The 27985-nt window shown below is 37.6% G+C and overlaps 1 protein-coding gene across 1 annotated transcript; it reads left to right on the forward strand.

Annotated features, from left to right (window-relative positions):
* The first annotated feature begins 12 nt into the window (after positions 1-12).
* Positions 13-27985, forward strand: ankrd10b (ankyrin repeat domain 10b). Its single transcript, XM_036558217.1, has 6 exons — positions 13-358; positions 4363-4515; positions 8001-8092; positions 22772-23028; positions 25107-25211; positions 27353-27985. The coding sequence occupies exons 1-6, from the start codon at positions 164-166 to the stop codon at positions 27622-27624; spliced, it is 1074 nt and encodes a 357-aa protein (XP_036414110.1). The 5' UTR covers positions 13-163; the 3' UTR covers positions 27625-27985.

Consider the following 27985-nt stretch of genomic DNA (forward strand, 5'->3'; position numbering starts at 1 on the left):
CTCCGTTCCAGGTTTTGTTGGTTTCGTTTCCCTCCTTTGTTTGGAGCGGTGGCCCATCAACACTCGGCTGAAGGCTCTCCGGCGGCCTGGACGTCTCTGTCCACTTCCCGCTCAGCTTCTCCGTTTTCGCCAGTCCCCCATTCTTCCGAGGCCGTGTGTCCTCATGTCTGTAGGAGCGGAGTGCGGTTTCTCCAGTGAGGAGGTGCTGAGCGTGCGCTTCCCCGTCCACAGGGCTTGCAGGGACGGGGACGTGGGCGCGCTCTGCTCGCTGCTCCAGCACATCAACCCGGCGGAGCTGAGCGTGGAGGACTCCTTCTACGGATGGACACCGCTACACTGGGCTGCACACTTCGGAACGGTAATATTAACATAACCTCTGCCCTCAGGTTACCCCTGAAAAACACGGAGCCGAAGTCAGCTTCTTGTTCCATTTAAGGTGGAACGGGAAAATTCGAACAAGCAGTCATTAATCTTAAGTAGTCAGTAACTATAACGGAACTAGTACGTGAATTGTGTAGTTGTGTAGTGAGAATGAGGAGCTGAAGTCTGGACCTATAAATATGTTATTACGGTTTAAGCCTGGTTTATGTTTTGAAAACGTGCAGTTAGCTCATTGCTGGTGAATAGAAAATGAACGCATTACCGCCATTAAAAGCACAGAAGAGTGGTTTGTGTTGTGTGGCTGACTTTCATTTTTAGAATTTTCCGTTCCACCTTAAGTGCCGCAGCAGTTACTTTCTGGCGCCTGTACCGTCTCCACAGCGCAGTGGGCCATTTAAGGTGGAACGGGAAATTCGAATCATCAGCTGCTTTAGCTACATACGCTCGAGCTGAGTGCTGAAAAGAAGGCATAGTCAAGGCTCAGCTCGTAGACTTTATTCATCTAATCTTGGCCAAATCTCTCTTTTTAAAGATGGTCTGAATAACTCAATCAGTTTGATGCTGTTAGATAAAAGAGGCCTGCGTGGCTTCAGTGTGGGGGGAAAAAACCCCACTGGCCTGCTCAAGCATTGGCCTACTGGCTGGCTAATAATAGACTCATAACCAAATCATGCTGGAAAGGCCATGACACACATTAACATATCTGTGCAGTATGGAATAAAACACCCTTCTCCACCAGCACCGCCAAAAAAGGTGATGTTACAGAAGCATGGTTTGCTTTTCTTTTCAAACAGCTGACACTCAGAGTGGAGAGGAACTTGTGCCAAACTGAAAACCAGTCACCTGAGTGGAAAAACGTGAAATGAAATGCACACATGGCGTTAGTTTTCAGTAGTGACATGCAGAATACATGCCAAAGTGAAAAACAAACCCTCTGTTACCTTGTTTTCAGGTTGCTTTACTTCTTTACTGGAAAGCAGTGCACAAGGAATTGCATTTTAAAAACGAAATGCTGAATTAGTGTCAGAATTGAATACAGTTCCAATGTAATGAAGGCACGGCTATATTGTTTTCCACCGTGCAGTCAAATGTAATCAAAACAGTAAAAATACAATACACACGTGACACGTAATATCTACTATTACTACTACTACTATTAATATTAGTAGTATTATAATTTTGTAGGTAGTTTGACCAGAGGAGGATGGGTCCCCCCATGTGAGCCTTGGTTCCTCCCAAGGTTTCCTCCCCCCAGCTCTGAGGGAGTTTTTCCTTGCCACTGTCGCCCCTGGCTTGCTCACCTGGAGGATTTACATTTCATGTTGAAACTTTGTTCTAAACGGATTTCTGTGAAGCTGCTTTGTGACAACATCAGTTGTAAAAAGCGCTATACAAATAAATTTGACTTGACTGACTTGACATTGCTTTTCCACAGGTGACTTTTTTTGCAGAATATGTTCCCAAATAATAAGCAAAACCTCTCTTGCAGTGTTTGTATGTCTCTTGACCTTTTTTGTACTTTGTACTTTTTTCACTGAAATGCAACTAAAACAGGAAAAATGCGGTAACATGCAGAAAACAGGCCAAGCTGAAAAGTAGAACACTGATTTTAAGCTGTTTTAAGTACTGCACAGTGGAAACCACTATAGTTGTGCCTTTATTAAATTTGAAGGTGGACTGTATTAAATGCTGACATGAGTTCACCATGTCACTTTTAAAATTAAAATGTTATAAATTGTTTTTCAGTATAGAGGTCAAGCAAAATAAAAACAATGTAATAGAGAGTGTTGTGTGTGTTTTTTTTTTTGTTTTTTTTTGGCATATATTCTGCATGTCCCGATGGGGAAAGTACTACTTTAGTAATGTCATGTGTGCATTGCATTTCATGTGTTTCCTCTGTAGCGATTGCTTTTCAGTTCGGGACAAATTCCTCTCCATAACTGAGGCCCAACGGTGGGCTGATAATGTGGGCTAGGTGGCAAAGTTACGGTCATAAAGTAATTCATTGTAGATGAAAACATTTTCTTTCCTTATCCATGCATTGCTTGTGCAGGGCCTGCAGGTGTCTTACAAAAACAGTGCCTTCTGTTGAACACTCTTGCAGAATGAAGGTTCTTGGATTAAACATACAGTTCTACAAAAAAAATATTAATTAGTATGTAACCCTTACTTTATGTGGAGGTGGCACAGACTTTTATGAAGCTTTTAACCCTCACACATCTCATTTCCAAAAATAGTTCTTTAAAGAAAGTTCAAGTTTAAAGGTTCTTTAGGGAGAAAAGGTGATTCTTCTATGACGTTTTTATGACGTTTGTTTTTAAGAATGTCATTTGCCATAAAAATATTTTTTTTTCCTGTTAGCATTCAGCCTTGTATGCTTGTCTTGGCTTTGAGCCCCATAATTCACCAGTAAGCGATGCCATTAAGCGTAGTGTTTTCTCAGGTGCTCGTATTGCACATCGTCTACTGGTCAGAGTTGAGGACCACAGCTCCCAACAGCATGAATTTGGATTAGTCATGCTTGGGCGTTAAATGGTACTGGCCATGTTAGGTTTTTGTCCACAGTCAACATGGTAACCCACAGAGATGATGTGTCATGTGAAACGATGATGAATGAAGACACTGTTACTCTTACCGTAACACACACACTGTGGTTTTATACAACACAGGTGTGTATGCACCCTGTCAGTCGTCAAGATAACTTACAAAGCTCGTTTATGAGGTTTGATAAGGTAATAATAGCTCAGGCTGCTCTCTAGACAAACACAGAGGGTGGAGCTGCCATGTATGTGTATCTTGTCAGTTAAAGTATGGGAGTGGTGCTGCATGGGCATAGTTTCAGGGGAGTAACAGGAAATATTACATGTTTTCAACTATCATTTATCATTTGTTTTTCCTCACTCTGACTACTATACATGTTTTAAGAAGTGCTGTTTAAATGTTTAAGAACCATATTAATGAACATTTTTAGATCATAAACTTGCTTTTTGGAGAGGTTCCCATTGGCTTGTATGTGTTTTTTTCTTTTCTTTTTTTTTTCTTTTTCTTTTTTCTAGCTCTAATCTTCAGCAAACTCTGCAGGGAAATAGACCCTAGTGCAGGGTTAAGCACTGTAGATCCTCTATGCATATGGTTGCATCCTCTCAAATGAGTAGTATTTTGGCCCGAAGTCACTTAAAACTCTAGATGTTGCAGTTTTTGGGACTTATTTTGTCAGAGTGCTGGTGCGGCAGGCATAGAAATAGTTCTATCTGATAACGTTTAGTTATCAGTGTAGTGTATCGAGGTGGGGAATATGACAATATTTTATTGTCTAATCAACAATATGCTTTTCTTAGCATATTGTGGAAAATGTTCATATAAAAAAAAACACTCACTGCTTGTTTGATTACAAAGAGAAAATAGTCTTGTTTAATTGGATTTAGCTCAGCTCAGTGTGTAAAAGTTTGAATAAAAGTCTTTGGTAGCAGTTTTTAATTGTAGTGCAGTGCATTGTGTTGTGTTTGTGTGTCAAAATATTGTGGTACAAATTGTGTATTGTGAAATTTTATTTACATATCATGGTATTTTTGCCATTTTGCTGGCCTATAGTAGTATATAACCTTTTAAGATGTAAATAAATTGAAAATCGAATTGAATTTTGTCCCCAGCATTGAAAATAAATAATATTGAACTTGAATATATGTATTTTGTTACACACCTAGTGCATCAGTGTGTGTGCAAGCTAAAATACAGTACTAAACTATTTATAGTAATTACAATATTTCCAATATCAGAATAATAATTAATTATTACAGTTTTTTTTATTTATGTAGCTGAGAATACATTGAGCCACCAAAAAAAATCATGCACACCCATTGAGCAATGCTGTACTATTTAGGTCAGCCTGTTCTGTTGTTCATAGATTTTTGTGTTCTTGCTTTTTGTGTCCTTCGTGTTTGTTTAATTAGTGTTCTCTCCATGCTCTCTGATTTCACACAGCTGGAGTGCATCATGCAGCTGGTACAGGTGGGTTGTGGAGTGAACTCTGTGACCTCTCGGTTTGCCCAGACGCCTGCTCACATCGCTGCCTTTGGTGGCCACCCACAGTGTCTGCTCTGGCTGGTGCAGGCTGGGGCTGACATCAACAGACAGGTTGGTTACCCTTAAACTTGGATCCATGTTCATAAAGCCTCTCAGAGTAAACACGCTGATATAGCAACAGCTGCTTGGTCTTAAATTATCTCTGATTAATCTGAGAAGCTTGATATTTGAGAGAGAAATGCTGCCTGGAAGCTGGCTGTAATATTTGAACATGTTGGGTCAGACCTCCTAGCATGTTGTTGACTTTCTGCAGTTCTGCTGGATTATTGCATGGAAATAGTTAGGCCTGTTTTTATGTCTGTGATGGATGAGACTGACTAACTGAACCATTGTGTCTTCTGTGGTTTCGTCCCACAATACCCTGGCACACATCCATCATGGAAGTGTAGCAAGCAATTTGTTTTCTAGCAAAGAAGCCATGTTGTCTCCTATACTTCTGTTAATGTATTGCAGTCTATCTGAATGACTAACTATGTTCAAAATATCCTAATACAAGTGTGTGTGTGTGTGTGTGTGTGTGTATATATATATATCTCTCAAACTCTGTTTCATTGATTTAAGTGAAAATAAGCTTTCCTCTACAGAGAACACACTTGTACACATTTTAATAAACAATTACTGTTTAGTTTGTGAGTTTTACATATTGGAGAAGAGAATAAAACAAAAAGTATGGACTGTGCCAAAGTTATTGTTGGGGGGGGTATAACAAACTCAGCAAATAAAGAGAAATTGTGCACTAAAATAATCAGTAAAGTACCATATAAATGTATTCTATGTACAGTGTGTCAACTTGCCTTCACTTAGAAATTCGACAAAACATGAAATTTGACTGGATTATTTATACTTTTGCATGTGATTGTAATTATGCATGACTCATTGTGCTAAATAGCTAACTGCCTCTTACCTTTGATAAAGCACTTTATTTGAGTCATGTTATTTAAATAGCTGATTGTCATTTGTCAATTTATGCCAGTTTGCCCCATTACAGAGCAAGTAATGTTATTTATTTGGTGACTTGGGCTAATAGAAAGTATACTGGTGTGTTTCATGTGCTAATGTAGCCCACACAGTGTGTCCTTCAGGCTGGGGGGGAGGAGACTACTAAAAAATTGGCCCAAAAAATAAACCATCGGCCAATTTGGCCACGAAGACATAGGAAGCTGCATCGGCCATAAATATTCCAATTGGTGCGTCTGTAATGTGTACTACTGTGAAGAAAAGCATACCTTGTACAGCTTACACACTATAGAGTACGCAGATTTCTGTTTTAAATACAGTCTGTGTATCATATGAACACTGTGGGGCGCATAGAATGGGGATACACAAAGAAAATTTGAATCATATCAGTATCGGCGAATATATTTGGCCGATAGGAAGTTTAAAAACCCTGTCTTTCTTGTCTAATTCACTTTTATAATAGTCTGTATAAATAGCAAAATCACTGAAAATTTAATCCATCGTATTTTTATAGACTTCTTCTTTAGAATATTCTATTCTTGCCAGATTGCTAGAGCTGACCTGGCCCAACTGAAAATGCCAGATGTTTTATGGAATTGAACGAATCCTATTATAAAGGTGAAGACCCCCGCTCCTAAATCTGACACACAAAGAATTAAACGTAGGGCTAAGTAAGTCTGTCTGATCTGCCAGCACAAGAGCTGAGTTCACTCTGAGGTTGTGTCTGAGCACCACATGTCCAATCATGTTCACATTTCTTCAGCACCCTGTGCCTCCCTGTATTTTCCATGTGTGTGAGAATTAGTATTGCTTATCTCAGACATATTTCCGACTCCACTTTCTCAGACGCTCCGCCCGACTTTGCCCTTTGATGCCTCGGCTGCGCTGCGCACAGATTAGTGGGTCAACAATATGCAACTGCTGAAGCTGTGCCTTTTTTCCTAGTATAATCTCATCTACATCCTCTCTTCTTCTGTCTGCCCCCTTGGTAACCTTACATCAAGTTGATTATGATCATGTAGAGACCTGACTGGTTCTCCTTCACCCTGTGACCAGTTTCTGTGCTCAGGCTCTTCTGTTTTCTGCTCTGTGCATAGAGAGCAGTGATGCTTGACTCTGGGCTGACCTACATTCTCCTCCCATGAGTCACAGTCAAGGCTGGAGGGCTTCAGTGATGTTCGGCCAATCTCTTTATCTCTTGTGTGCTTTTTATGGGTTTCTCTCAGGGTGAGCAGGTCGTGGCTCCTTATGGGAAAGTGTCACTTGTCTGGCCTATTTACTGGGGATCTGTCAGTTGAGGATTGGGATTGAGATGGGGTCTCGGCCGTGAAGCCTGATCTAGTTTCCGGTCCTATGTTTCTTGTTTTTATGTGTTTTATGTACTCCACCGTCGCCGTAAACAGACATTATCCGCACCTAGAAGCAGTGACTTGTGTTATGGGAAGTTAACAAAGGCATATAAATGTCTGTAGTGTGGAACTGTTTCACAGTGGAATATGAAATCTCTGCAGTACCAGTGTTTTAAGTGTATTTGAGCAAGTCACGTTTCGTCCAAGAACTGGCACAAAAATGTGAGCAGGGAGCTGTTGTGCTTTGAGTCTGTTTTTTGCAAATTAATATGAACTGGATGCCACGTAAACGATACCCTCCCACCACGTTTTCATTCGTAAATTGCAGCCAGTTGAAAATTAAACTCGGCAGAAAGAACATGTTCAAAACTCAGAGAAAGAGAGCTACTGTGCTGATTTAATTATCCTTTTTGTTAACTGTTAAAGTACAACCCTAAAGTGGCAAAGTTGGCTGATTTATTTAAGCTTTGACCTTAAATAAATGGACATTACCCACAGCAGCCTTCTAAAGGTGTTGGACTGCATTTCCAGCTTTCATTTATTTATGCATTTTTGCTTCAACTGAATGAATGAAAATTCACCCGATTCATGTATTGCACATATTAAAAATGAGGTGATTTCACTGCAGCATTATAAAGTAACTGGTAGCCAAATCCAGCTGAAGTCCACAATGTCGCATTATAGACATGCCAAAAACTCAGAGATTGTAACTTTTTTTGTCAAGTACTTTTTAAAGTACTTTGATTGGTGTGGGGGGCAAAAATATATCAGGACATTCTTACTATTTACTGGTATTGATTGCAGAGTATTGCTAAAATAGAAATGTTATAAATGCAGCTGCCATATGTTGGGTTTTACCAAATAGAGCAATTTTGGTTCTAGAGGGCCGGTTCCAGCACAGTTTTTCCACATTGTCCTGCTTTAACATGCCTGATTGAACTCTCAATTAATTACTAGGTTTAGTTGGTGTGTTACATTGAAAAATCTTCAACCTGTGCTCTCAGAACCAGGAGACCCCTGAAAAATAGACAGAGCCTTTTAAAACACATTAGCCCTGGTCTCAACTGGTTGACCACATTGAGACTGATATCAGTGCTATGAGAAGTCCGTGCTCATCATCTTTTTTTCTTTTCTTTTTTTCTCTTTTCCCTCTACTTTCTTCTCATTTTCCTCCTTTTATTCTCTCCCTCTCATCACTGCTCCTTGCATTCACTTCTGTCTTTTCTTCAGGATTATGTGGGAGAAACCCCCATCCACAAGGCAGCCCGTGCTGGTAGCATTGAGTGCATTAACACTCTCCTGATCCAGGGGGCGAAAGCTGAGTAAGTCCAAACTCATAGCTGGTCACCTCTTTTAACTGCATCTCTCTACCCTCAGCATCCCTGAAAGTACCACACTGGCACTTTTTATTCAGGAAGGACTCCCATCAAAAATCCCTTTCCAGCTGCTCAAGTTAGACGAACAAGAGGCGCAATGGATTCCTGTTAGTCATTAGCCTTTAGCCAAGGCCCTTCGCTGAACTCGATCTTCTAATGTTCGAAGTATACGTCCAGTGTGGATCCAAGTCCATCTATACAGCATAAAGCAGCCATTATTTTTGGCTGTGGAAGAACAAAAGTCCAGCAATTTTCCCTGATCTGACATTCCTAATTCAACTCATCAGTTAATTGACCGTTTGCAAAATTCAGAGAAAGTCCCGCCTCCCTTAGTTATTGTTGCTATGTCTGTCAAGCTTTCAGCTCAGGCCACCTGGTAGCATCAGTGACTTCTGAGCTAACAACTAAAATGTTCAGTAGCGCAAAGGTGAATGTAGAAGCGTGCAGAGTACATTTTAAACCATGTTTCATTCAAAAATAAACTGGCCTTATAAGTTGATGTACGTATTTGAGAACTGAGAAGTTACGCATACATGCCAGCTTAATGAAAACAGAAATTCTGGTGACCGTATTTACATTACTCAACCAGGGAAAACGTTCAGTCACTCAAAGTTAAAGTGGCAGGTTGTAATGTCTCATAAGGAGGAGGTTTTAGCGACAAAGCTGCCTTTTCAGATGGACTAGTGCTGGAGCTCCTCAGATTCAGATTAACATTAGATGCTGAGGAGAACTTGTTCTGTACACTAGGTCTTTTAGCAAACATTAATAAAATTAAAGTGTGGGAGCTGTACAGTCCTGTTAAAGCTGACTGATTTATCAAGATAAATGTCAGCAGCTGAATTAAGAAAAGCAAACTAGTAAGCTGACTGATCTGAACATTATTTATAGTTAGACATCATATTAAGATATTTATAAGCAAATACAGTAACCCACATAAAGTTTAGCTTACCAAAGGGCCAGTATAATTCTGCCCGTTAATAGTTTTGAACTTCAGGAATGAAACAAAAACACCACCATCCTCCAGGTGATCAGAATAGTATGTGTCGGGCATTATTCATTCCTCAGTAACACATTTTCCCTATTTCTTAGTCTAATAATTCTGATTTACTGCCACAGGCATTTCTAGTGCAGATTTTTGTTTGCTTTGCTTGACGGAGGTAGAAATGTTGAGATGAGTGTGATCATATGAAATGGGTGTCAGTTGTAATTCTGCAAACGGTTAATTACCAGGTTTAATTGGTGAGGGACAGAAAAGAAATATCAAGCAAATTTTTGTTTTACACATTTTTGGCCTCAAACCACTCAGTTTACATTTTCTACATTAGCATTACAGTTTGGATTCACAATTCAAAGTTTAAGGTCACTGATTTTAGTAATTAAAATAAATAAATAATTAAAAAGTTGAGATTATTCTACACTAAAGTCATTGTAGGAAGCTGTGAAAAAAAAAAAAAATTATACACAACAGGCGTCGTCACAAAGCAGCTTCGCAGAACATCCGGTTCTGAGTCCCAGATGAGCAAGCCAATGGTGACAATGGCATGGAATAAGCTCCCTAAGAGCAAGAGGAAGAAACCTTGAGAGGAACCAAGGGGAATTTTGGTGGAACCCATCCTTCTCTGGTCGACATTGGATAACAGAACAATTTTAGATGTGTCCACGGTGATGAACAGAGCTGTAGAAGATGGTTTAATGACTGAATGCATATAACTTGTCAAGAAATTACTATAAAAAATAATTACTATGTATTATTTATCATTTAATAAATGATGGTGTCTAACTTAAAGTATTTCAATCTGCAGTATAAGTGGAACCTGAATAAAATAATAGCAATTAAGAGTAATTTACCTATTATAAGTCATTTCAAACTCCAGATGGTTTGCGCAAACCCATAAACACATCTCAGGTTTAAAAGAAACTGAACTGTAATATTCAGTGTAGTCTAGTAAACAAGAATTAAGCTGACACAACAGCACAACTTGCATGAAAGAACAGCTGAAGATGAAACATCCCTGTATGGCCAGCTGGGAGAATTCTGTACTGTAAACTGACAAATGTTAATATTGTACCTTTTAACCAGCTGATGATGGTGCAGGGTTAAAGCCATGCTATAAAAGCCAAAACTGCTGATGTGAATTGAGCAGTTACTATAAATGAAGGATGTGTTGTTCATTTCTGTCCCAAGCTCTAATCTGAGGTGACCGTATCTGTCCTAATAGCAGGTGCAGTACAAATAAATGTCCTACTGCTCCTGACTTCTAGCTAGTTGGTGTGCTCTCAGTTGCATTTATTTTAGTGATAAACAAGGGTGTGGTAGAAAGCAGGAAGTTCAGAGCTGTGGAACACTTCTTCATACTGCACCTGACTTTAAGACTGATACTGATGAGTTTAGCCCATGATCTAGTAGAAAGCAGTTTTTTGAGCAGCTTAACAACCTTCATCATACAGAATCTACAATAGTAGAATTTCATAGCCTTGACAAAAGATCAGTTCTGGCAGAACTAACCCCAAGTTATTTTGAAAAACACTTGTCCCAAAACCAGTAAACAAAAGGGTTAATAAGAGGGTTTATGTCCTACACAGAAGCTTTTCATCTCATTTATATTCTACTGCTATTAAATTGTTCTCTTCCGCTAAAGTTGTCTTTAAATAAAATCATTAAAATTGAACATATCGAATAATAGAATGTAAGTCATCAAAAAAGTATTTGATAAAATATTCAAAAATGTCCGTTATTAGACTCATCAAACATGTTTGGGATCAAAAATCTATTTTTGATGGGAGTCCTTCTTGAATATTTGTCCAGACAGAAAAGAATTAATGTCCTAATGTGACTATTGCTAAATGTGTCTTGTTATACTCTGAATTGGGAAGTTTTTACCATTTTTACATTGTGTGTTGCAATATGTCATCAGGTGCTGAGGTAATGTCCTTTTTGTTTTCTTTCACTTTGAGTTTTTGGTAAGTGTGTTTTTATGACCCGGCTGCAAAGCTGAATGCACATTTCCTCATTGTTTCAAAGCACAGGTCCTTCGCTGCTGATCCACTGTTCCTTGTTGAGAGATGCAAAATGGGAGAGATGCGAGTGCTTTAGACGCCGCACTGATGATAAACCAATTAAGCTCTCTGAAAGGCTATTGCAGGGTATTAGCCTGATTTGCTTAGTGTACTCATTCAGTTATTTGAAATGAAGCAGCGTTTTGATATCAAATAGCAAGTAAGGGACGAGCTGCTGTTCAACAGTATTTTTGTACCACTTTAAATTTAAAACACATTGGGCATTAAACACTTTCAAAATTTAAAAGTAAATTTAAAGTTAAGTTAATTCATGAATCTACATGAATAGTACAAATCGTCACTGACAATTGGCTGAATATCCCAACAGGCTTAGCACTCATTTGATAAAGACTACTGTATTAAACTAATTTTAACCTTTTCCCCTTTTAAATAAGACGTTCTCTGCACATGACCAGGTACAGCAGAACTGAGTTCAGGAAAGTTCTGGTAATTAGATTTACCCTTAATTAATACATTCCAGAGAGAGCTTTCTGCAGAACCTAATGGATTATTAATATTCATTAGTCTACATAACTTCAGCGTGTTGCAACAAGACGCCCATCCTTTGATATTTGATACTGAAACATTACAGCTACACCTGTTCTTTGTTCGTGTTCATGTTTATGGGTGTTGTGCGTAGTTCAGATGCACCAGCCTCCAAACTGGTGGGACCTGAAATATGTGCATGGCTAATTGTCAAGGGTTTCCTCGACCTGGATTAATACAAGTCTTGGACTAAATTGCAGCACCAGTGGTGGATTACCATTAGAAACTCTTTTTAGTCTAGGCTTAGGCTTAGGCTTAATCTGGGTCTGGGAAGCAGGCTCTTAAAGTTTACTTGGGTCAACAGAGTCCTTGTTGCTCATTCTGAAGACTATATAGCGGTCTCACCATTTTATATCTCTCCACAATGAGAAGTCTGATTATTTTAATAGAATTATTCCAGTGATGCTCTTAGATGCTAATAGGTATCTGCAGTTTCACAGAAGCACCATTTTATGCTTAATGACTTAAACTGGTGATCTTGTGGTTGCTGTACTTTTGGATAATAACATTTGACATTTTAGCTTGTGGATAGTTTCAAACTTTACATTAAATTTTACAAGTTCAGTTCTAATATTTTAACTGAAAGTTTTCAGTGTCACATTATTAGACTGAATAGCATCCATTAGTGTTCACATTAGATTCCTTTAAAAAACAAATCTTAATGCAAATGGCTTAAAACTAAAAGATAAGCACAAGCTAAAGTGTCTTAAACTTACCACACCAAATCAATTGTGATTGTTCTAGAATGTATATCACTAAATACTCACAGTAACAACCTGCAGTGCTGTGAAAAAAGGAAATATTTTTGCATGTATTTGAGACTGAATTGATCATTAAACAACCCAGTGACCACATTGACCACAAAATTAGAACAAATTACATACTGTACATGTTCATCTGATTTGGGAAAAACACATTTTCTCAGGCTTGAACACAATTTTAATAATACAGTTATAAATCAGTCACATCTCATTTTTTTTTTTCTTTTTCAAGATTGCTTGACTGATTCAAAACATTAAACATTGAGTTAATTTAACATCAGCTCTTAACGCTTTTAATTCCAGTAATTAGAAATCACAACTTCATATTCAATGATCTAATTTTAATAAATATTCCAGATTTATTAACTAATTTAAAAATCTAATCAGAATTACAATTTACATTCAAAGCAAAATAACAGGCACAACGCTTGCTATTTGTCATCCTTTGCTTACTAATGCAACACAGTTGTTATTAGAATTATTAGACTGAATAGCATCTGTTACTGGGGAAAAAACTCAAATCAGAATGTGCAGTTTTTCATGGCACTGTGGTGAGTAAACTGTCCTTTTTTTAAATATTTAAGTTAATAAGCTGTGTCTTCTGTGAAATAACAGATATGAAGCATTAGGTCTAGATCCCCTTCCATGTTTAAAGTCCTCTCAACAACCCAGTTTTCCATAATAATAAATAACTCTCCTATGACTCTGAATGTCATTTGTTGCTGATTTTCATGGTTAAAATCAACAGCTTCTGAGTTTTTAGTTCAGCATCCAAGAACTTCCACAGTATCCCATCAGGGATGATTCTAACCTGACATTTGGCACCTTAACATTATTATAACAGTACGAATCCTTAACCAGCTCTATATTGCTGTTATGTTTTGTAGCTAAAACACAAATTTATAAAGGTAATTTAATGATCAGTGAAAGTTTAGGGATCTGATGCTAAAGTTGACAAATATACCTTTAAGTACGCGACATTTTATCGTTAGGGTTATTTTGGACATTATTAGGACAAGATACAGTGCAGTCTTTAGCTAATTGAACAATTGCATTGACTTGTACTATGTTAAGACCCTTTAATCAATTTGAAGTAAACTGAGATTTCTCTCTTTAACCTCATGGTCTTTTTACATTTGAATGAAATAAAACAATCCTACAAAAATTGACATCATCTAAATACCTTGGACTGCCATGTATCTGTTGATTAAAAAAAGGGCCAAAAAGAACCTGTTTATGTGAGAGTGTCCCATTCAGATGTCTTCTGTTCATCCAGGACAACATATGGCATTCAGACTCATTGACTCCGTACAAATGTGTGGTGATAATTACTACCAGAATCTTAACAAAGGCTTTTTTATCATTATTTTACAGATGCGTTTGAGGCAATGATGAAATGTGCACATGTAATCCACTCAAACAGGATCTGTTGAGATTTGTGTTTGTTATTGTTGTATGACTGTATATTTTTCAAGGTCTTATTAGTACTAGTAGTGTTACAGCAGGTTAAGGCAGAATTGAAGAATGTTGTAAGTATGTTGTTTTCCTTTGATAGGTGTAGTATTTCAGAAGCTCTTAAGTAAGGGAGTAGGACAGGTCTACATTTAGAGTTCAGGGTTGGAGCTGGAGGAAAGAGGGGCTCCTTTCTTTTTCTTTTTAAACAAAAAAAAGATACAACTGCTAGGTAAATGTAGTCATAATAAAAAGGTAGCAGCAATAGAAAAATGTAGCACAGCAACTAAACTCCTTATTTAAATAATAAATAATTTTAATGTAATTCTTGAGGGTTAAATGGTTAGTGGAATGTGCATATATTAATTGGAAAACATTTTTAGTTCATTTTTTGATTTGTTTAAACAGTCAGGTTTTGTACTTGACCTCAAAATATTTCAATCTCATCTGTTCTTATTAAATAGTTAGTCATTAACACTGTTTAAGTAACTTTTGTAATATTAAGCACAATTTAGCATAATACTTGGTTATTTGTGTAACTTACAATGCATGTTTAGACCTCCTGTGATGTTTTATAATCATGTGCTGTTTCAAAGAATAAAGTAATTGTAATTAGAAACTTGATATTCTACATAAAACGTATGAATATAACAGTTAAATAGTTAACGTATATTTTTAAATGCACATTTCTTGATAAGCAAGAACAATATCAACTATTATTCAGAAATTTACTTTTGTTTGTTCTTCTGCTGTCACCAGTTTGGCGTAAGAGCCTCTCGACTCTAAGGTGGGCAACTTGTTGCTATGAGTCATATAGCAATGCTACAGCATCTTAACATTGTGAAGCTGTGCTGAAGAAAGTGGCAAAAATAGATCTTCCTTGAGAACTAACTTAAATGTGCAACAAAACACAATTAGCAGTATTTAAATTTATACAAATGCTCTAAAAATATTTTTCAGATTTTTTGGAGAAATAAATAAAATAGAATACATTTAAACTTTTTTTTTTTCCTCTAGAAGTTTGAGAAAATTCCCAAAAAACTATAACAGCTTTTAAAAAATATCCGCAGAAATAACTCAAAACAACTGGATATTATGCTTGTCATCCTTGCGAAGGTTAAAACGGCTCAAGACTGACAATATTTTTGCAAAATGAGACCTTCATCTCATTCGTGACTTTCTTTCTGGAGAAATAACGGCCACACGTTTATTGAGACAAGTCGTCTTCTTTTTGCGTACATCCTTGATCCTGAAGAAGCTGAACTTTTCCTCTCATTAATAATTCTCTTTTACTGTGCATTTGAAAGGCTGAAGTCTCCATCTTTACTGAAGTTCATTCATGACCAGCTCAATCATGATTTCTTTTTGGAGAAAGCACAGTGGACACAGACTTGCCTGAACAAGTCATCTTCCTTGTTCATGCTTGGACTCAATCCGTGGTCCTGCTTAGATGTGGAGAAATGGAACATCAAAGCTAAATTCTTTGGACCAGAGACGCAGTAAAGGAGGCTGCAGATCTGCATGGCCACACTTTCTGGTTCAGTTCACCATGTATCTAAATCTCCTTGACGTTAAAGGTTCTGCTTCAGCTTTGAGGAACTTAAATCTCCAGTTAAGCTCCTCTGCCAAGTGTCTGAATGTGCTTCGGGGAAAATGTGAACCACTTGATGACGAGTCCACGTTAATCTAGGTCACGAGTGATAACTGTCTCTCTTTGAAGAGGATGGATCTCAACGGAGATGGAGCGATGGATCATTTATCTGTTCTTCTCATGCGCCTTTCTATTTTAAGTCCCCTGGTAGAGACGGCACAAGACCACTTCTTCTTTTCCGATACTGATATTGAAACCTTGAGTATCGGCTGATACAGATCCAATATTATTTTCTTTAAAAAAAAAAAAGTGCTCAGCTTTAAAATTAGCTGTTTTTAATTGAAGCACTTCACTTAAGATGATTATCTTAAAGTAGTGCATCATGCAGAGACTACTGATATACTCTACTACTCCACAGCTAAGATCACATCACAGTATGAATGAGTGCTGTTTCACATTTATTACTGGATTGATAGGATTCATTCTTCCCCCCCTTTCAATATCCATTCCAGCTTTTTCTGCTGATATTGGTCTGATCTGATAACCATCGATTCCGATACGCCATCTGTAATCCCTGCAGATCACACGCTGCCCAAACTACTCAGTTCTACTCATGAGTGGCCACTTCTGTGCAGCTTCCTCAGTTCTGGTCATGCCAGGAGTGGTTTTTTATTCATTTTTGGGCTTCTTAACAGCCTCTTGTACGATGACCTTGCTCTGTACTCTATAAACTCTTTCGAAGACATCTCCTGGGACTCCTGCCAGATGAATGAGAGTTTCAGAAGCTTGTCCTGACCTTGCCGTGCTGGAAAGGATGGATGATTTGCTCAGTCTTTACATTACATGAAGAGGACCGTCTGATTCTTCTGTGCACTTTTAAATAATAATAATTAATTAATAAATAAGACCACGACTGTCCAGTACAACATCATTTGTCGTGTTTAAGCCTTAAAATCGGCTTTATTTCCACACTTTGAGTTCTCTAGTTGGATCTTGGTGCATCTGAGTTTGATCACCTGATTAAATCTTGAATTTTTTTGTTTGTTTTGCACGAACCTTATAGCTTCTTACCTGTTTCTTACAGGCAATATGCAAATTAGACTTAGATACATGGTGCTTATACAGTGCTTTAACCTTTGCAATGGAAAGGTTCCAGATGAAATATCCAGTTGCATCTACCAAAATCCCACCAAATGCTTTAGCCAGGATAACCTAACCTAATTTAAATACAATTAAATTAATTTTTAACATGCATACCAAATGTGAAAATATGCTTTCATGCTTTTCTGTTTCTTTTCAGGAGCCCTTAATCCTCCATGTAGAAGTTAACAGTTTTCAGGAAAGTCTATAGGGTGAAGCACAGGCTTAGTGCATTACTACATCTGTACTTTACTTTAACTCTTATTTAATCTGTCTTCATTCTTTATGCTGAGACCTTTTGCCTAGAGGTTCATTGTTTTTGTTTTTTAAAAAAATGTCATCTGCAGAGTTATTATTCATGATATAATGATAGAACATGTTGTTTTATTAACCCTGTCACCTTTATCCTTATGAAAGTGACGCAATTACAAAAGAAACCCTGCAGATTCAACTAATCTTATTCTGTTAACTGTTGCTGCAAAATTTTTTAGAGAAAATCTACACGTCTCAATGTTTTTGCAGCCATTGAATTCGAAATGACTTGACTTTTTCAAGTAATCCTAGAAAAGGGGGAGAGCATTCCAAATAGACACTGCTGACTCACTCCAAGTTCCCTCAACGAAACTGCACTGTTGTGGCATTAGGAGTGTTCTCACTATCGCTCCCTTCAGTATCAACACACTGGCAAACTGTTGAGGTATTTCTTGCGGTGATTGGTTTTACTGCTAGGAAGTTTTGTACGTAGAGAAGTTTCAAAAGAGAAGACTTTTCAATTTAGATGTAGTTGTTTTTATTTATTGATTTATTTATTTTTTTTAGACCTGCATGCTTTGCTAAATTATGCCCTTAAGTCAAGACTGTTTTTTGTTAACTTGGTTAACTTTTATTTTGTTTCTTTGTAAACTAACCATAGGACTTTTATGTGTAGGACAGGCCTAATCAGTTTCCGCTTGTCACGTTCAGAATAAGCATGAGTAAAACATGACGTTCAGGAGGTTATGTGTTAGGCTGAGACAAAAATGGCAGGGAGTTTGTGTACCCAGAATAGTGAAGCAAAGCATATTAGGAGAGAAGGAAACAAAAACAAATGCCTCCATCAAACCAAACAGATGAATGAATACATTGACCTGATTAGTTGGCTTAAATCAATTTCACTGTAGACATTGAAATGCTTGGAGCTTTGTGGGTCTCATTTGAATATGTTCTGTAGTAGTCTTTAGGTACGTCTAGTATGTATGGATGCTTATGTCTCTATAGCTATGTTTTCCAAATAGAAATGGCTCCAGGACATCAGTGTAATCATCACTGCAAATCTGAGTTTTATGAGTTTAAATTTGTTAATATATGTATTTATTGCTGTGTTGATCTAAATGATGTCCTGTGGACCATGGCTATATTTACATCTAAAATCATATGTAAATGATGCATACCAAGATATTGGGTGGCGTTTTTATTTTCTGAAACCCAAAAACTGAGAGCTCTACAACACAGGAAAATATAGCAAACATGCTGATGGACCAGCACTACAGAACTGTAGATATCTGCACTGAAACCACATCAAAGAATGCTGAGCTGTCCTAATACATTCTTTTATATCAATTTTCAGAGACCACCATGGCATAGGACTGCTAGGAATTGAGCAATACACGGAAGACTTATCCATACATACTTATCTGTTAAATAATAATAATATTAATAATAATTAAAAGTTTAAGGCAAAAGTAGGCTAAAGTCTTTTGATTTACTTTTAGATTGTAGTAAAAATATTGTACAGTAAAACATTCAAGAATAACACTTAATAAAAAGGAAGATCTTAATGTTTGTTTATAAAGCTTTGAGATTTGTACAGCTTTATAGATTTAAAGGGTGAAAGAAAAGCACAGCCCCAGAAAGACTGGCAGAGTTTTTTTAGAGACAATATTAGAGAATAAGGGAAATCATTTGTCTACAAATTTAAATTTTTACTAGAAATGTACATATAAAAAGAGCAGAAGCTGTTTAGTTAAGTCAATCTGAATATATATATAGATTAAATAGCCAAAAACTGCTTACATAAGACCACCATATAAAACACCTATCTAATATCAGTTTAGGTTATTTCATGCTAGTAATGCTTAATGTGTCATGTTAAATACATTTTGATCGTTATGAAAATATTATATATTTAAGTAAGATCTGTAAAATTTCCTCTTTTTTAAAACAAGTACTAGGAATCGAATTTACCAATGTTTTAGAATCTACGTTCAACCAATATAGAAAAATAAAAAAATGTTGCATTTTATTTTAAGCAGCTGTTTTCATTCAGCTACAGAATTGGAACGGAAAATATTGAAAGTAATATGCTTAAAAACTCAGTGTTTACAGTTAAACTGAAATCAAAGTGGTGCCAGAAATCTGATTCAAAACGATCCACATTTGAGGACAGAATGTGTGACAAACAAAAGACGGCATTTTAATGCCTTTTTTGCATGTGTGCATGTGCAGGATGATGATACTTTACTGATGACCGCTTTAAATGTCTTTGAAAGTTACTTGATGTAAAAAATGAGAATTTCAGCCTATGGACTATGTAAATAAAACTAGTCATCTAACTGTATGTAGGCCATGTAGAATGCTATTGTAAATGATCTAAATAGTCAGTCTGTAATGTAGAATTGCTTATGAAGAATATTGTACAGTAAAGGTGTTACATTAGCAATACCTTGACATAAATTCCAATTTAAGTAGTTTAAAATTCAAATTTCTATTTCAAATCATTGCATTTAAAGCACTGCTTGTTTTTGTTGTGGAAAGAGGTTGAATGTTATGCTCTCTGTGGCCAAAAATAAAACTAGGCTCTACTACAGTGGCCTAGGTCCTTTACAGCACAAGAAAGTGCTACTGTAACCTATAGACAGCTGAGCAGTCTGTTATCGACACTGTTCACTCAGATGGGTTCACATGGAGGTGTTGTGATCATATGAGCTCTATAGAGAAACACTGTTTCTAATTACTATAGAGCATAATGTTTAATGTGAATATTCTAACACTGAGCTGAAGTTAGCCGTAGATAAATCTTTAATTTGTTCACAGTGGAAATTATTTCATCAAGGTAAACTATGTGGAAATGCACTAAATAATATGGGGGGAAAATAACCAGATCTACAACATACAGGCTAAATAACCAACGCATCTTGCACTGCACTTACTGGCATTTTAAAATCCATTTGACAAGTCAGAACTTGTGTGTTTTCTTTGGGCACATTGTTCACATTTGTCCTTCAGATTTTTTGCATCTAAGAGTTTGATTTCAGTCTGAGACCCACCTCCTTGCTGATTGCCAAACATTTAAAACAGTCCTGCTTTATCAGTCCACCTCTACTCTTGTTTACAGAGCTGCTTGGAAGCATTCGTCTTTGTTTTTTTCTCTCTTAACAGATTTTGGGTAGGAATTGAGGGGGGAAGGTCTGTTCAAGTGAACAAAGTTTGAATTTTTACTTTTCATTCAACATAACATTTTGTTTTATATATTTAATTTGGAAATGCATTTATGTATGTGAATGAATGTGTGTGTATGTGTGTGTATCTCTCACTGATCTAGCAAGGCAGATATTTTATGAAGGTTTACAGTGTATTTTGATGATGAATTCATGAATGAGCAAACTCTTCCATTTTGAGCTTGAGGAATAGCCGTCTAATGATGGTCATGTACTGGTTGCGCTTCACAGGTGAGCAGGATCTCATAAAGATGTGATGTAAGAAAGTTGTTTCTGTAATGAGAGTAATCTGAGAAACTCTTAACGCACGTGTGTCAGACTCCAGTCCTCGCGGGCCAAAACACTGCAGACTTCAGCACACTGCCTTATTAAACACACCTGATTCAGATGATCAGCTAATTAACCGAACTGAATTCAGAGCGTTAGATGAGGATAAACACTAATCTCCGCAGCACTTTGGCCCGCAAGGTTTCCAGTTTGACATGTAAGTAAGTGTTAATCTAATAAAATGATAAGATATAATGATAATAAGTTAATAATAATGAATAGTCAGTTCTTCAGTGCCTGGAAATGCTTGGACATAGAAACTGTCCGCATATGCCATGTCGGACCACCAACTCAGTCAAAATGCTTGAATTCTTGACACGTAGGCATCATAACCACAGTCTTTCACAATGACTCAGTTGTTTCTCTCCCAGAATGTGTTTGGCCACTGAATCCAGTGATGCAGAGTCGTGGAAAAAACAAGCGCTGAACTGTTTTCCTCTGGCATTAAGAATGTAAACATTCAGCATTTCTTGCCGGAGCACTTGCACTTTAATTCGTTATGAGTACATTTGAGAGGGCCCCTGTTTAACCTGCTATTCAGAGCAAGAGCTGATTGGATTTTCTGCCACAATGGAAATAGTTGTATGGAAGGGGCTGCCATTGGTAAACCAGAGCTTGAGAATGGCTCCAGGATCTTCTCCATTTCTGTTTATTCTATTCTGTCTATCCCAGGCTTCAGTGACTACAAAGTAAAACACAACATTGGGAATAAAAAGTTTTCTCAATTGAACGTAGCCTTACAAAAGTTTGGATGTATGTTAGTTGGCCAATGGAAAAAGTAAGAAAAAAATATTTTTCTTTAAAAAAACAAAAAAGGCTTCTTTTTTGTTTTTGTTTTTACACCATTCAGCTACATTTGTAAGTAGTCATTATGAGTTGTTTAACTGTGATGCGCTACCTGTGGTGACATTTGTGGCTTTTGGCTACATTTAGAATGGGAATGGGGAAATAGCCAGTATCTTGGGGTAAGTTCATTAACTGTAGTATTACAATGCTTTACGGTTTGTTCATCCATGTATTCTTATTTTTTTCATGACTGCAATAGAATATGACTGTTTTCATGCACAGGCCTGAACCATGTATGTTCTCATGTTCATGTCCTAAAAAATGTCACACATTGCTTCTTCCAGACTTCATACAGTAAATAAGTACTGGCTGGTTGCTGCTGATTTGTAAAGGCACTTTCCCAGCTTGGACCCTCCATATCTCTCCACTGTTACTTCTTTTCATTAAGTTTTACTGAAGAATTCTGTGTAGTGTTTTGAACTGATTGATCCTTTCACCAAGTTAAGAAAATATTCTGCTATAATTTCTTCTTTCCGTCAGTTTCAATGCTGTTCTTACTTGCTCTGTATTATCAGAAGCTTCTGTCATTGTCATCACATCCAAACTATCGTCTCTCAATTGAAAACCATTTGCGAAATATGTTCTTTCTTACTTTTGCTCACAACCAGAGGCGATTCCAAATCAACACCTAGTAATATTTTACAGAGGAGAGTTCTTACTGAAGAATCAAACCTTTCATTGCTGAGAAACCTTCCTTCAGAAACCTGTCTTTCTGTGCTGCAGGCTTGAATTGAATTGATGTTCTTCAGGAAGCACCGAATGCAGCTTTCCCATTTATTCTTGAGCCATGTTACTGTATTGGCTGTGTCTCGTCTTTGGGGATTCTACCACTGTGTCTCACTCTTCTTCTTTGGTGATATTCTGATATTCCGTCACTGGAAGTTTCTTCAGCTTTTTCTATCTTATTTACGCTTCAGTGTGCAAATTTATGAGTGGGGTTCATTTAAGACCCTGCCAACAACTTGAAGTTGAATTCTTTCAGACTGAATGGACTTTGACTAAAAAGGCTCATTTTCAGTGGATTGATTACAGAACTGTCAAATACCCCAATTCATCTTTATCTGAAAATACCATTCTTGCTTCAAGGTAATGTCTTAAGGACCTTTTCTAGTTTTAATAACCTGATCATTCACTCAGCGTTTAGCTGGTGTTCTTTCTGCATTCAGCTTTCTTTCATCCTGAGTCATATCTGGTTTCAGGCAGCATAAGTGCATGTTCTAAAGTTTCATTTCTGTTGCAGTCAGAACTTTGTTTCAGAACAAAAAATGTCTTTATTGGCTAATAACAATGTTGATGTCAAATGATTTGTTATTACCAGGTTAAGAAAGGCAGAAAGGAACTGTGTGTATGAGTGTTTATAGATGTGTGTGGGTGGGTCACTTTTACAGTAGACCAAGAACGCTAACATTCTGATTTTATCGTTGCGCAGCTTGAGAAACGCTAGTGGACTGACTGCAGCTGACCTAGCCCATGCCCAGGGCTTCCAAGAGTGCGCCCAACTGTTGTCCAACGCGCAGAACCAGCAGCTCAGCCAACTTAACGGCTTCTCCACCAGTAACTCACCGGGGTTGCTCAACGGGGGCCACCAATTAAGCCAGGGGCGGAGCTTCCTTAACGGGGCACCCAATAGAAAGAGGTCCCTTGAATGCATTGAGCCCAGTCACTTTAAAAAGGCCAGAACCAGCGGTAGGTTGAGACATTTGAATTATAACATACTAATTACAGCCCAAGCGATAAATCGGCGTGCCGATATTATCGGCCGATATGAGCTTGTTTCAGATAAAACAATATCAGAGTTGATAGTGGCTGACAAATTACGGAGAGGTGGAAGGCAGGTCTTGCAGCCATGCTGTTGTGTAGTTTGTCCAATAGAGGGTGCTCTGCAGCTTCTCTGTTGGCAACACACGCGTGTTTGGAACACCACAAATCACACAAAGCAAAGTCTAGTACCCCACGACAGGGATAGTCTGCATTCATGGTAAGCTGAGAAGTGTCACGTGAAATACAAAACTTAAATAATGCAAATATCCCCATTGCTTCTCTCAGCCTAAATAAGCCTGGCAACATTCATGTCAGCCATGCCTTCTTTTGCTGCAGTAAGATTGGCCTATGTTTAATGTTATTGTAGTTGAGTGGTGCAGGCTACTCTGTTGACAGACTTTGTAGATTTATTTATTTTGGCAGTTCTACACTGTTAGAAATAAAGGTTCTGTGCAGGTACATTGTTTATCAAGGTACAAACAATGTAAATGTTCCCTCAAAGGTACAACAGTGGTTTTAAGGTCCACCTGTGTACCTTAAATACATTTTTCACAGGTGAAAAAATACATATTTGTACCTTTTACATAACTTAATGTTTTAAAACAGAACAGTAAAATAAAAAGCCTGGAGACGAGACGGGGTGTGTGGAGTCAGTACAGCTTAGAAAGTATACTTTCAATGGATTATGGTACAATTATGTTCCCTGACTAAAGATACTGAGATTTACCCCAGTGACAGTTTCATACCTTTGTTTCTGAGAGTGTAGTGAGTAAACAAACAACGATCCTATCTTTTCTCACTAGTTCATCACTTCTAAAAAATTATGCACACTGCACACTATCACAGTGTGCTACACATAACTGCTCATAAAAATGTTGAGGAAAATCTTTGTATTTCTGCAGAAGATGGAAAAAATAATATCGGCCGATATATCAGATTTTTAAATTCTCAAATATCAAAATTGGTTAGGCTCTTATACTGCTAAATAATTGGTATATCTAAGGATGCGAGATATTTGAACCAAACATCCTCTTAAAATCCCAGGGAGTTAAAATGTGTGTGTTTTTTAAATCTCATCACCAATCTCAAATCGCTGTGGTTTGATTGCATTTAAAGGGGCATTCAGACCTAAAACTATTTGTTATGCAGTGTTTTGTAGCTCATCATATTCTTCTTATTTTTATTTTTTGTTTTACTAATGTTCTCTTATTACAATACCCAACATACATTACACAAAAACATTATATAACTACTGGTTATCACTGTGGTGGATTGGCAGCCAATCTTGACTGCTTATCTCACCACTAATCTATAGTCTGGTGATAAAATCTAATAACAAAACCAAGACAGCATTAGTTTAAGTCTTACTCTGCTGTCAAACAAGATTGTAAAGAAAAGAGATTCATTATTCAGCACAAAGTAGATACCAGAGACACATTTTTAGCCCTTTCAGCCAGAGAAAAGAAGCCAAACTGGGAAGGTATCTAGATGGCCAAGTGGATACCATGCAACTAATTTTAATCCATTCTCCCCATTGTAATGATAAGTTACCACACACATACATATCCAAAAAGATATTCAGCTTCCTAGCAGCAACATTAGCTGCTTCCTTCTGCATTCGCTAGCCAGTAAACAAAACATTTAAAAATGGTCTGCCTCAAAAAATCCACCCCAAAGAATTCTCCCACCTTCGAGATACATCACGAAGGGGGCTTTTTAGTTTTTAAACCAGGAAATCTCACTCTACAGACTACTGCATCACTGCTGTATGATGCACATAAGCATGTTTTCAACAACAGTGATTCCTTTTGTCCGCAGTGTCCCTTTTAAGCACCATTTTAATTATTCATAGGTGTTCTGTGTACATCCATGTGTATATCTGCTCATCCAGAACTTGCATTTAATACTTTTTTATTGTTCATCTCTAATATTTTGGGAACTAGAATAGGTTTTCTCACTGTATGGTCACTTGACATTTCATATTCTGTTACATATAATTGCAGATCTGGATGTTCAAATGAAAATGATGAATGGGATGAACGGGTCTGGTGGAGAGGACCTGATGGAGACCATGCACATGGAGTTTGGTCCTGCACCAAGCAACACAGGTGGGAATGGATCCTTAAACGGATCGCTTCCTTTGGGCTCCAGTGCCATAACCACCCTAACAGAGCAGGAGCAGGGCTGCAGAATGGAGAGCTCCTCCTCTCCGGCCCCAAAAGAGCTGGAGATCTTCACAGTGGCTTCCATGCAAATTCCCTGTCGCTGCACTAACTCCTATGCTTACCTGTAGTGGCCTTTGCTGTGTTTGTGTGCGAGAGAGTTTGAAAGAGTTGATGTATATAACTGAAAGGCTGACACAAAAAAGGGTTTGTTCACAAGTATAGCATCCTTGTTTTTTCTTATTTTTAAACTGTATGATATACACACAGCTTTAGATTAACAGTTATATACAGGCGTATACTTTTTGAGGTTTTGCCTTATTGTTCCCTTGTCTGAAAATGGAAAAGAAAATTGATTTAGTTGCACTGTTTGAACCATTCCAACTTCATATATTAGTGTACTTTTGTTTTGCACAATAAGTTTCCTAAATCAGTGTGTGATTTTGATTGTACCACCTGAGAATATAAGCATTTACTGATTAGATCTGTTTGTAAGGGTTGTAGTCATGTTTAACAGCAGTGCTGATGCCCAGATCTTCTTTTTTAAGTACATGTTGAATTTGTCTGTGATCTGACCGTAGTGTTTACTCAGCACTGTCTCCGCCCTGTGGGCGATTTGCCTGAGGATTTGGTTGAACTCTGGTTGACTTTGTTCTCTACTGACCTGAGAGTGGGATCTGTTTTTCCTTGCCTTGAGAGACAAAGAAGGGAATTTGTTCCAGCTCTAGAAATTGGCACTGTGCGAATCCTCCATGAACTGTTTGTGTTCTTATTATTGTTTTCTTTCATTTGTTTGTTTTTACCATGAATTGTATAATGCCAAAGCATATCTGTACTCTACATGAATGTATGAGATGTATGTTTGAAACTTCTCTGTGCAGCTTTTCCATGTGTTCATAGTAACTGCTGGGTGCTATTTAAGCTGATTTCTTGATTTTTCAGTCTTTTTGACAAGCAGTCTGTTTGTAGCTTTGTACTTTGCTGTGGGAGTTCTGGAAGTTTCTTTGTGTTTGTTTGAGGCTTGCTGTATCCTCGTGACTGTATGAGGGGCTAAAAGTTATGTTTGTTGAATTTGGTGTGTAGCCTATATTTGTTTTTTCTCTGTTCTTATAACTTTGATGGTCATTTAAACGAATAAAGCGGACTCAGAAATTCTGTAAAGTTTATTAAAGCACTCCTTTTGCCATAATACCATAATAAAAGGCATCTCAATTACAAGAAACTATGTAATCTTTTCTTGGCTATACGCTTTAATACATGGCACCTGAGCCCAGAACTTGGCACACAAACTAAAATGGGTGTCATGAAGTGCTGGTTTGGTTTTTTAGACCTGTGAAAGATCAAGAGAGACATATTCTGATTGCAAGGTGTGTGTTTAAACCCTGTAGCAAGACACTTAATATTGATGCTTTTCTGTGCTCATTAAATGTCTCGTCATTTAATTATTGGCCTGGTGGCTAAAGCTTGTGTTTTATGTTCGCCTGTGATTTTGTTCTAGGTTTTTTGGGGATTGTGACTGGCCCTCTGGTGGTGGACAAGCAGAAGGGCAGTTTGGGTTTTATTTTTTTGGGAAAAACAATATGGGGCAGATTTAGGAAGAGGTTTTCTCTCATTCCTTTACAAGAATTCTTAGAATGTAAACAGAAAGCCAACTAACATCCTGCTACGATTGTTCGTCTCTCATTTTCTCAGTATCAGTCACATCATTTCCTGACCTTTACAGTGAAATCAGATCAGTGTTCTGTTGATGTCGTGACCTGACTTGCTTTGAGGTTAATGTTTGGTAAATGTAGGGCAGTGTGCTGATTTTTCCTCTGTGTGTACCAAGGTAAAAGTTATCACTACATGAATCAGGACTTTGCCCGCCACTATCAAGGGGTTGATGTGTGAACGTGTTATATAAGGCAGTTTCATAATCTATTGACAGACTATCACAATGACTATCCACCCTGACCCTTAAAATCCTCTAATAGATAGAAAAGGAGATTCATCAGAAATTATTGTGCAAAACAAAACTTATGTTCAGCAAAAATAAAATATATCAATCTTAAATGTCCTTAAGGTTGATTTCTTCTCTCCAATGCCAGGAAGCACTTTTAACATGCCTCACCTGTCTGGAAAAATCCAAGAGAGTGAGAATGGGAACACGGCCTTCGTGCCAGAAGCTGGGATGGGCTTCCCTTTGCACTGTGGCAACCTTGGCAATGGTTTTCACTTCAACCACCAAAATGGCTTTGGAGACACAGCTGAGAGCGTTGAGGATGTCAGCAGTCAGATAGAGCACCGGAAGTCGATTAGTGTTGAGGAGCAGTATGACTACACTTTCTTCAGCACCCTGCATCTCTTTCATGGGTCTTAAAAAGCCAGAGCGATCAGTTTGATATCTCATGCCTTTAATTGAGAGGTTATTAAGGAGTTCCCTATACAGTGTATGTAAATATTCCCCATTAATCACAGTTAAAAAAAGTTTAATATGAACCAGAAGGGGTGGAAATTCCCTGTTACCCCCTAACTGTAGGACTGTTAGGGTCTGGTCAAGTGTGTTCTTTTATCTGAGAGACTTGCTTCATGTATCAGGAGCTCTTTGCATCTGTTTGGTTTGTGATACCATTTGGCTCCTGGATGGATTCTAATCTGGATGCAAACTATGAGCTGGTGCAGTGTGATCTCAGTCGTGCCCTGTAATCTGTTCTCTGTCTAAATAAAACTATTCACCTGGA

Source organism: Colossoma macropomum, unplaced genomic scaffold (assembly GCF_904425465.1).
Source record: "Colossoma macropomum unplaced genomic scaffold, Colossoma_macropomum, whole genome shotgun sequence".
Taxonomy (NCBI): Eukaryota; Metazoa; Chordata; class Actinopteri; order Characiformes; family Serrasalmidae; genus Colossoma; species Colossoma macropomum.

What these genes read in the sequence shown, in the direction of transcription:
- ankrd10b (XM_036558217.1), top strand. Translation starts at nt 164, where the DNA reads ATGTCTGTAGGAGCGGAGTGCGGTTTCTCCAGTGAGGAGGTGCTGAGC. An exon ending in GGGCTGCACACTTCGGAACG is followed by an intron (nt 359 to 4,362) that starts GTAATATTAACA and finishes GATTTCACACAG; the next exon opens with CTGGAGTGCATCATGCAGCT. An exon ending in TAAAAAGGCCAGAACCAGCG is followed by an intron (nt 23,029 to 25,106) that starts GTAGGTTGAGAC and finishes ATATAATTGCAG; the next exon opens with ATCTGGATGTTCAAATGAAA.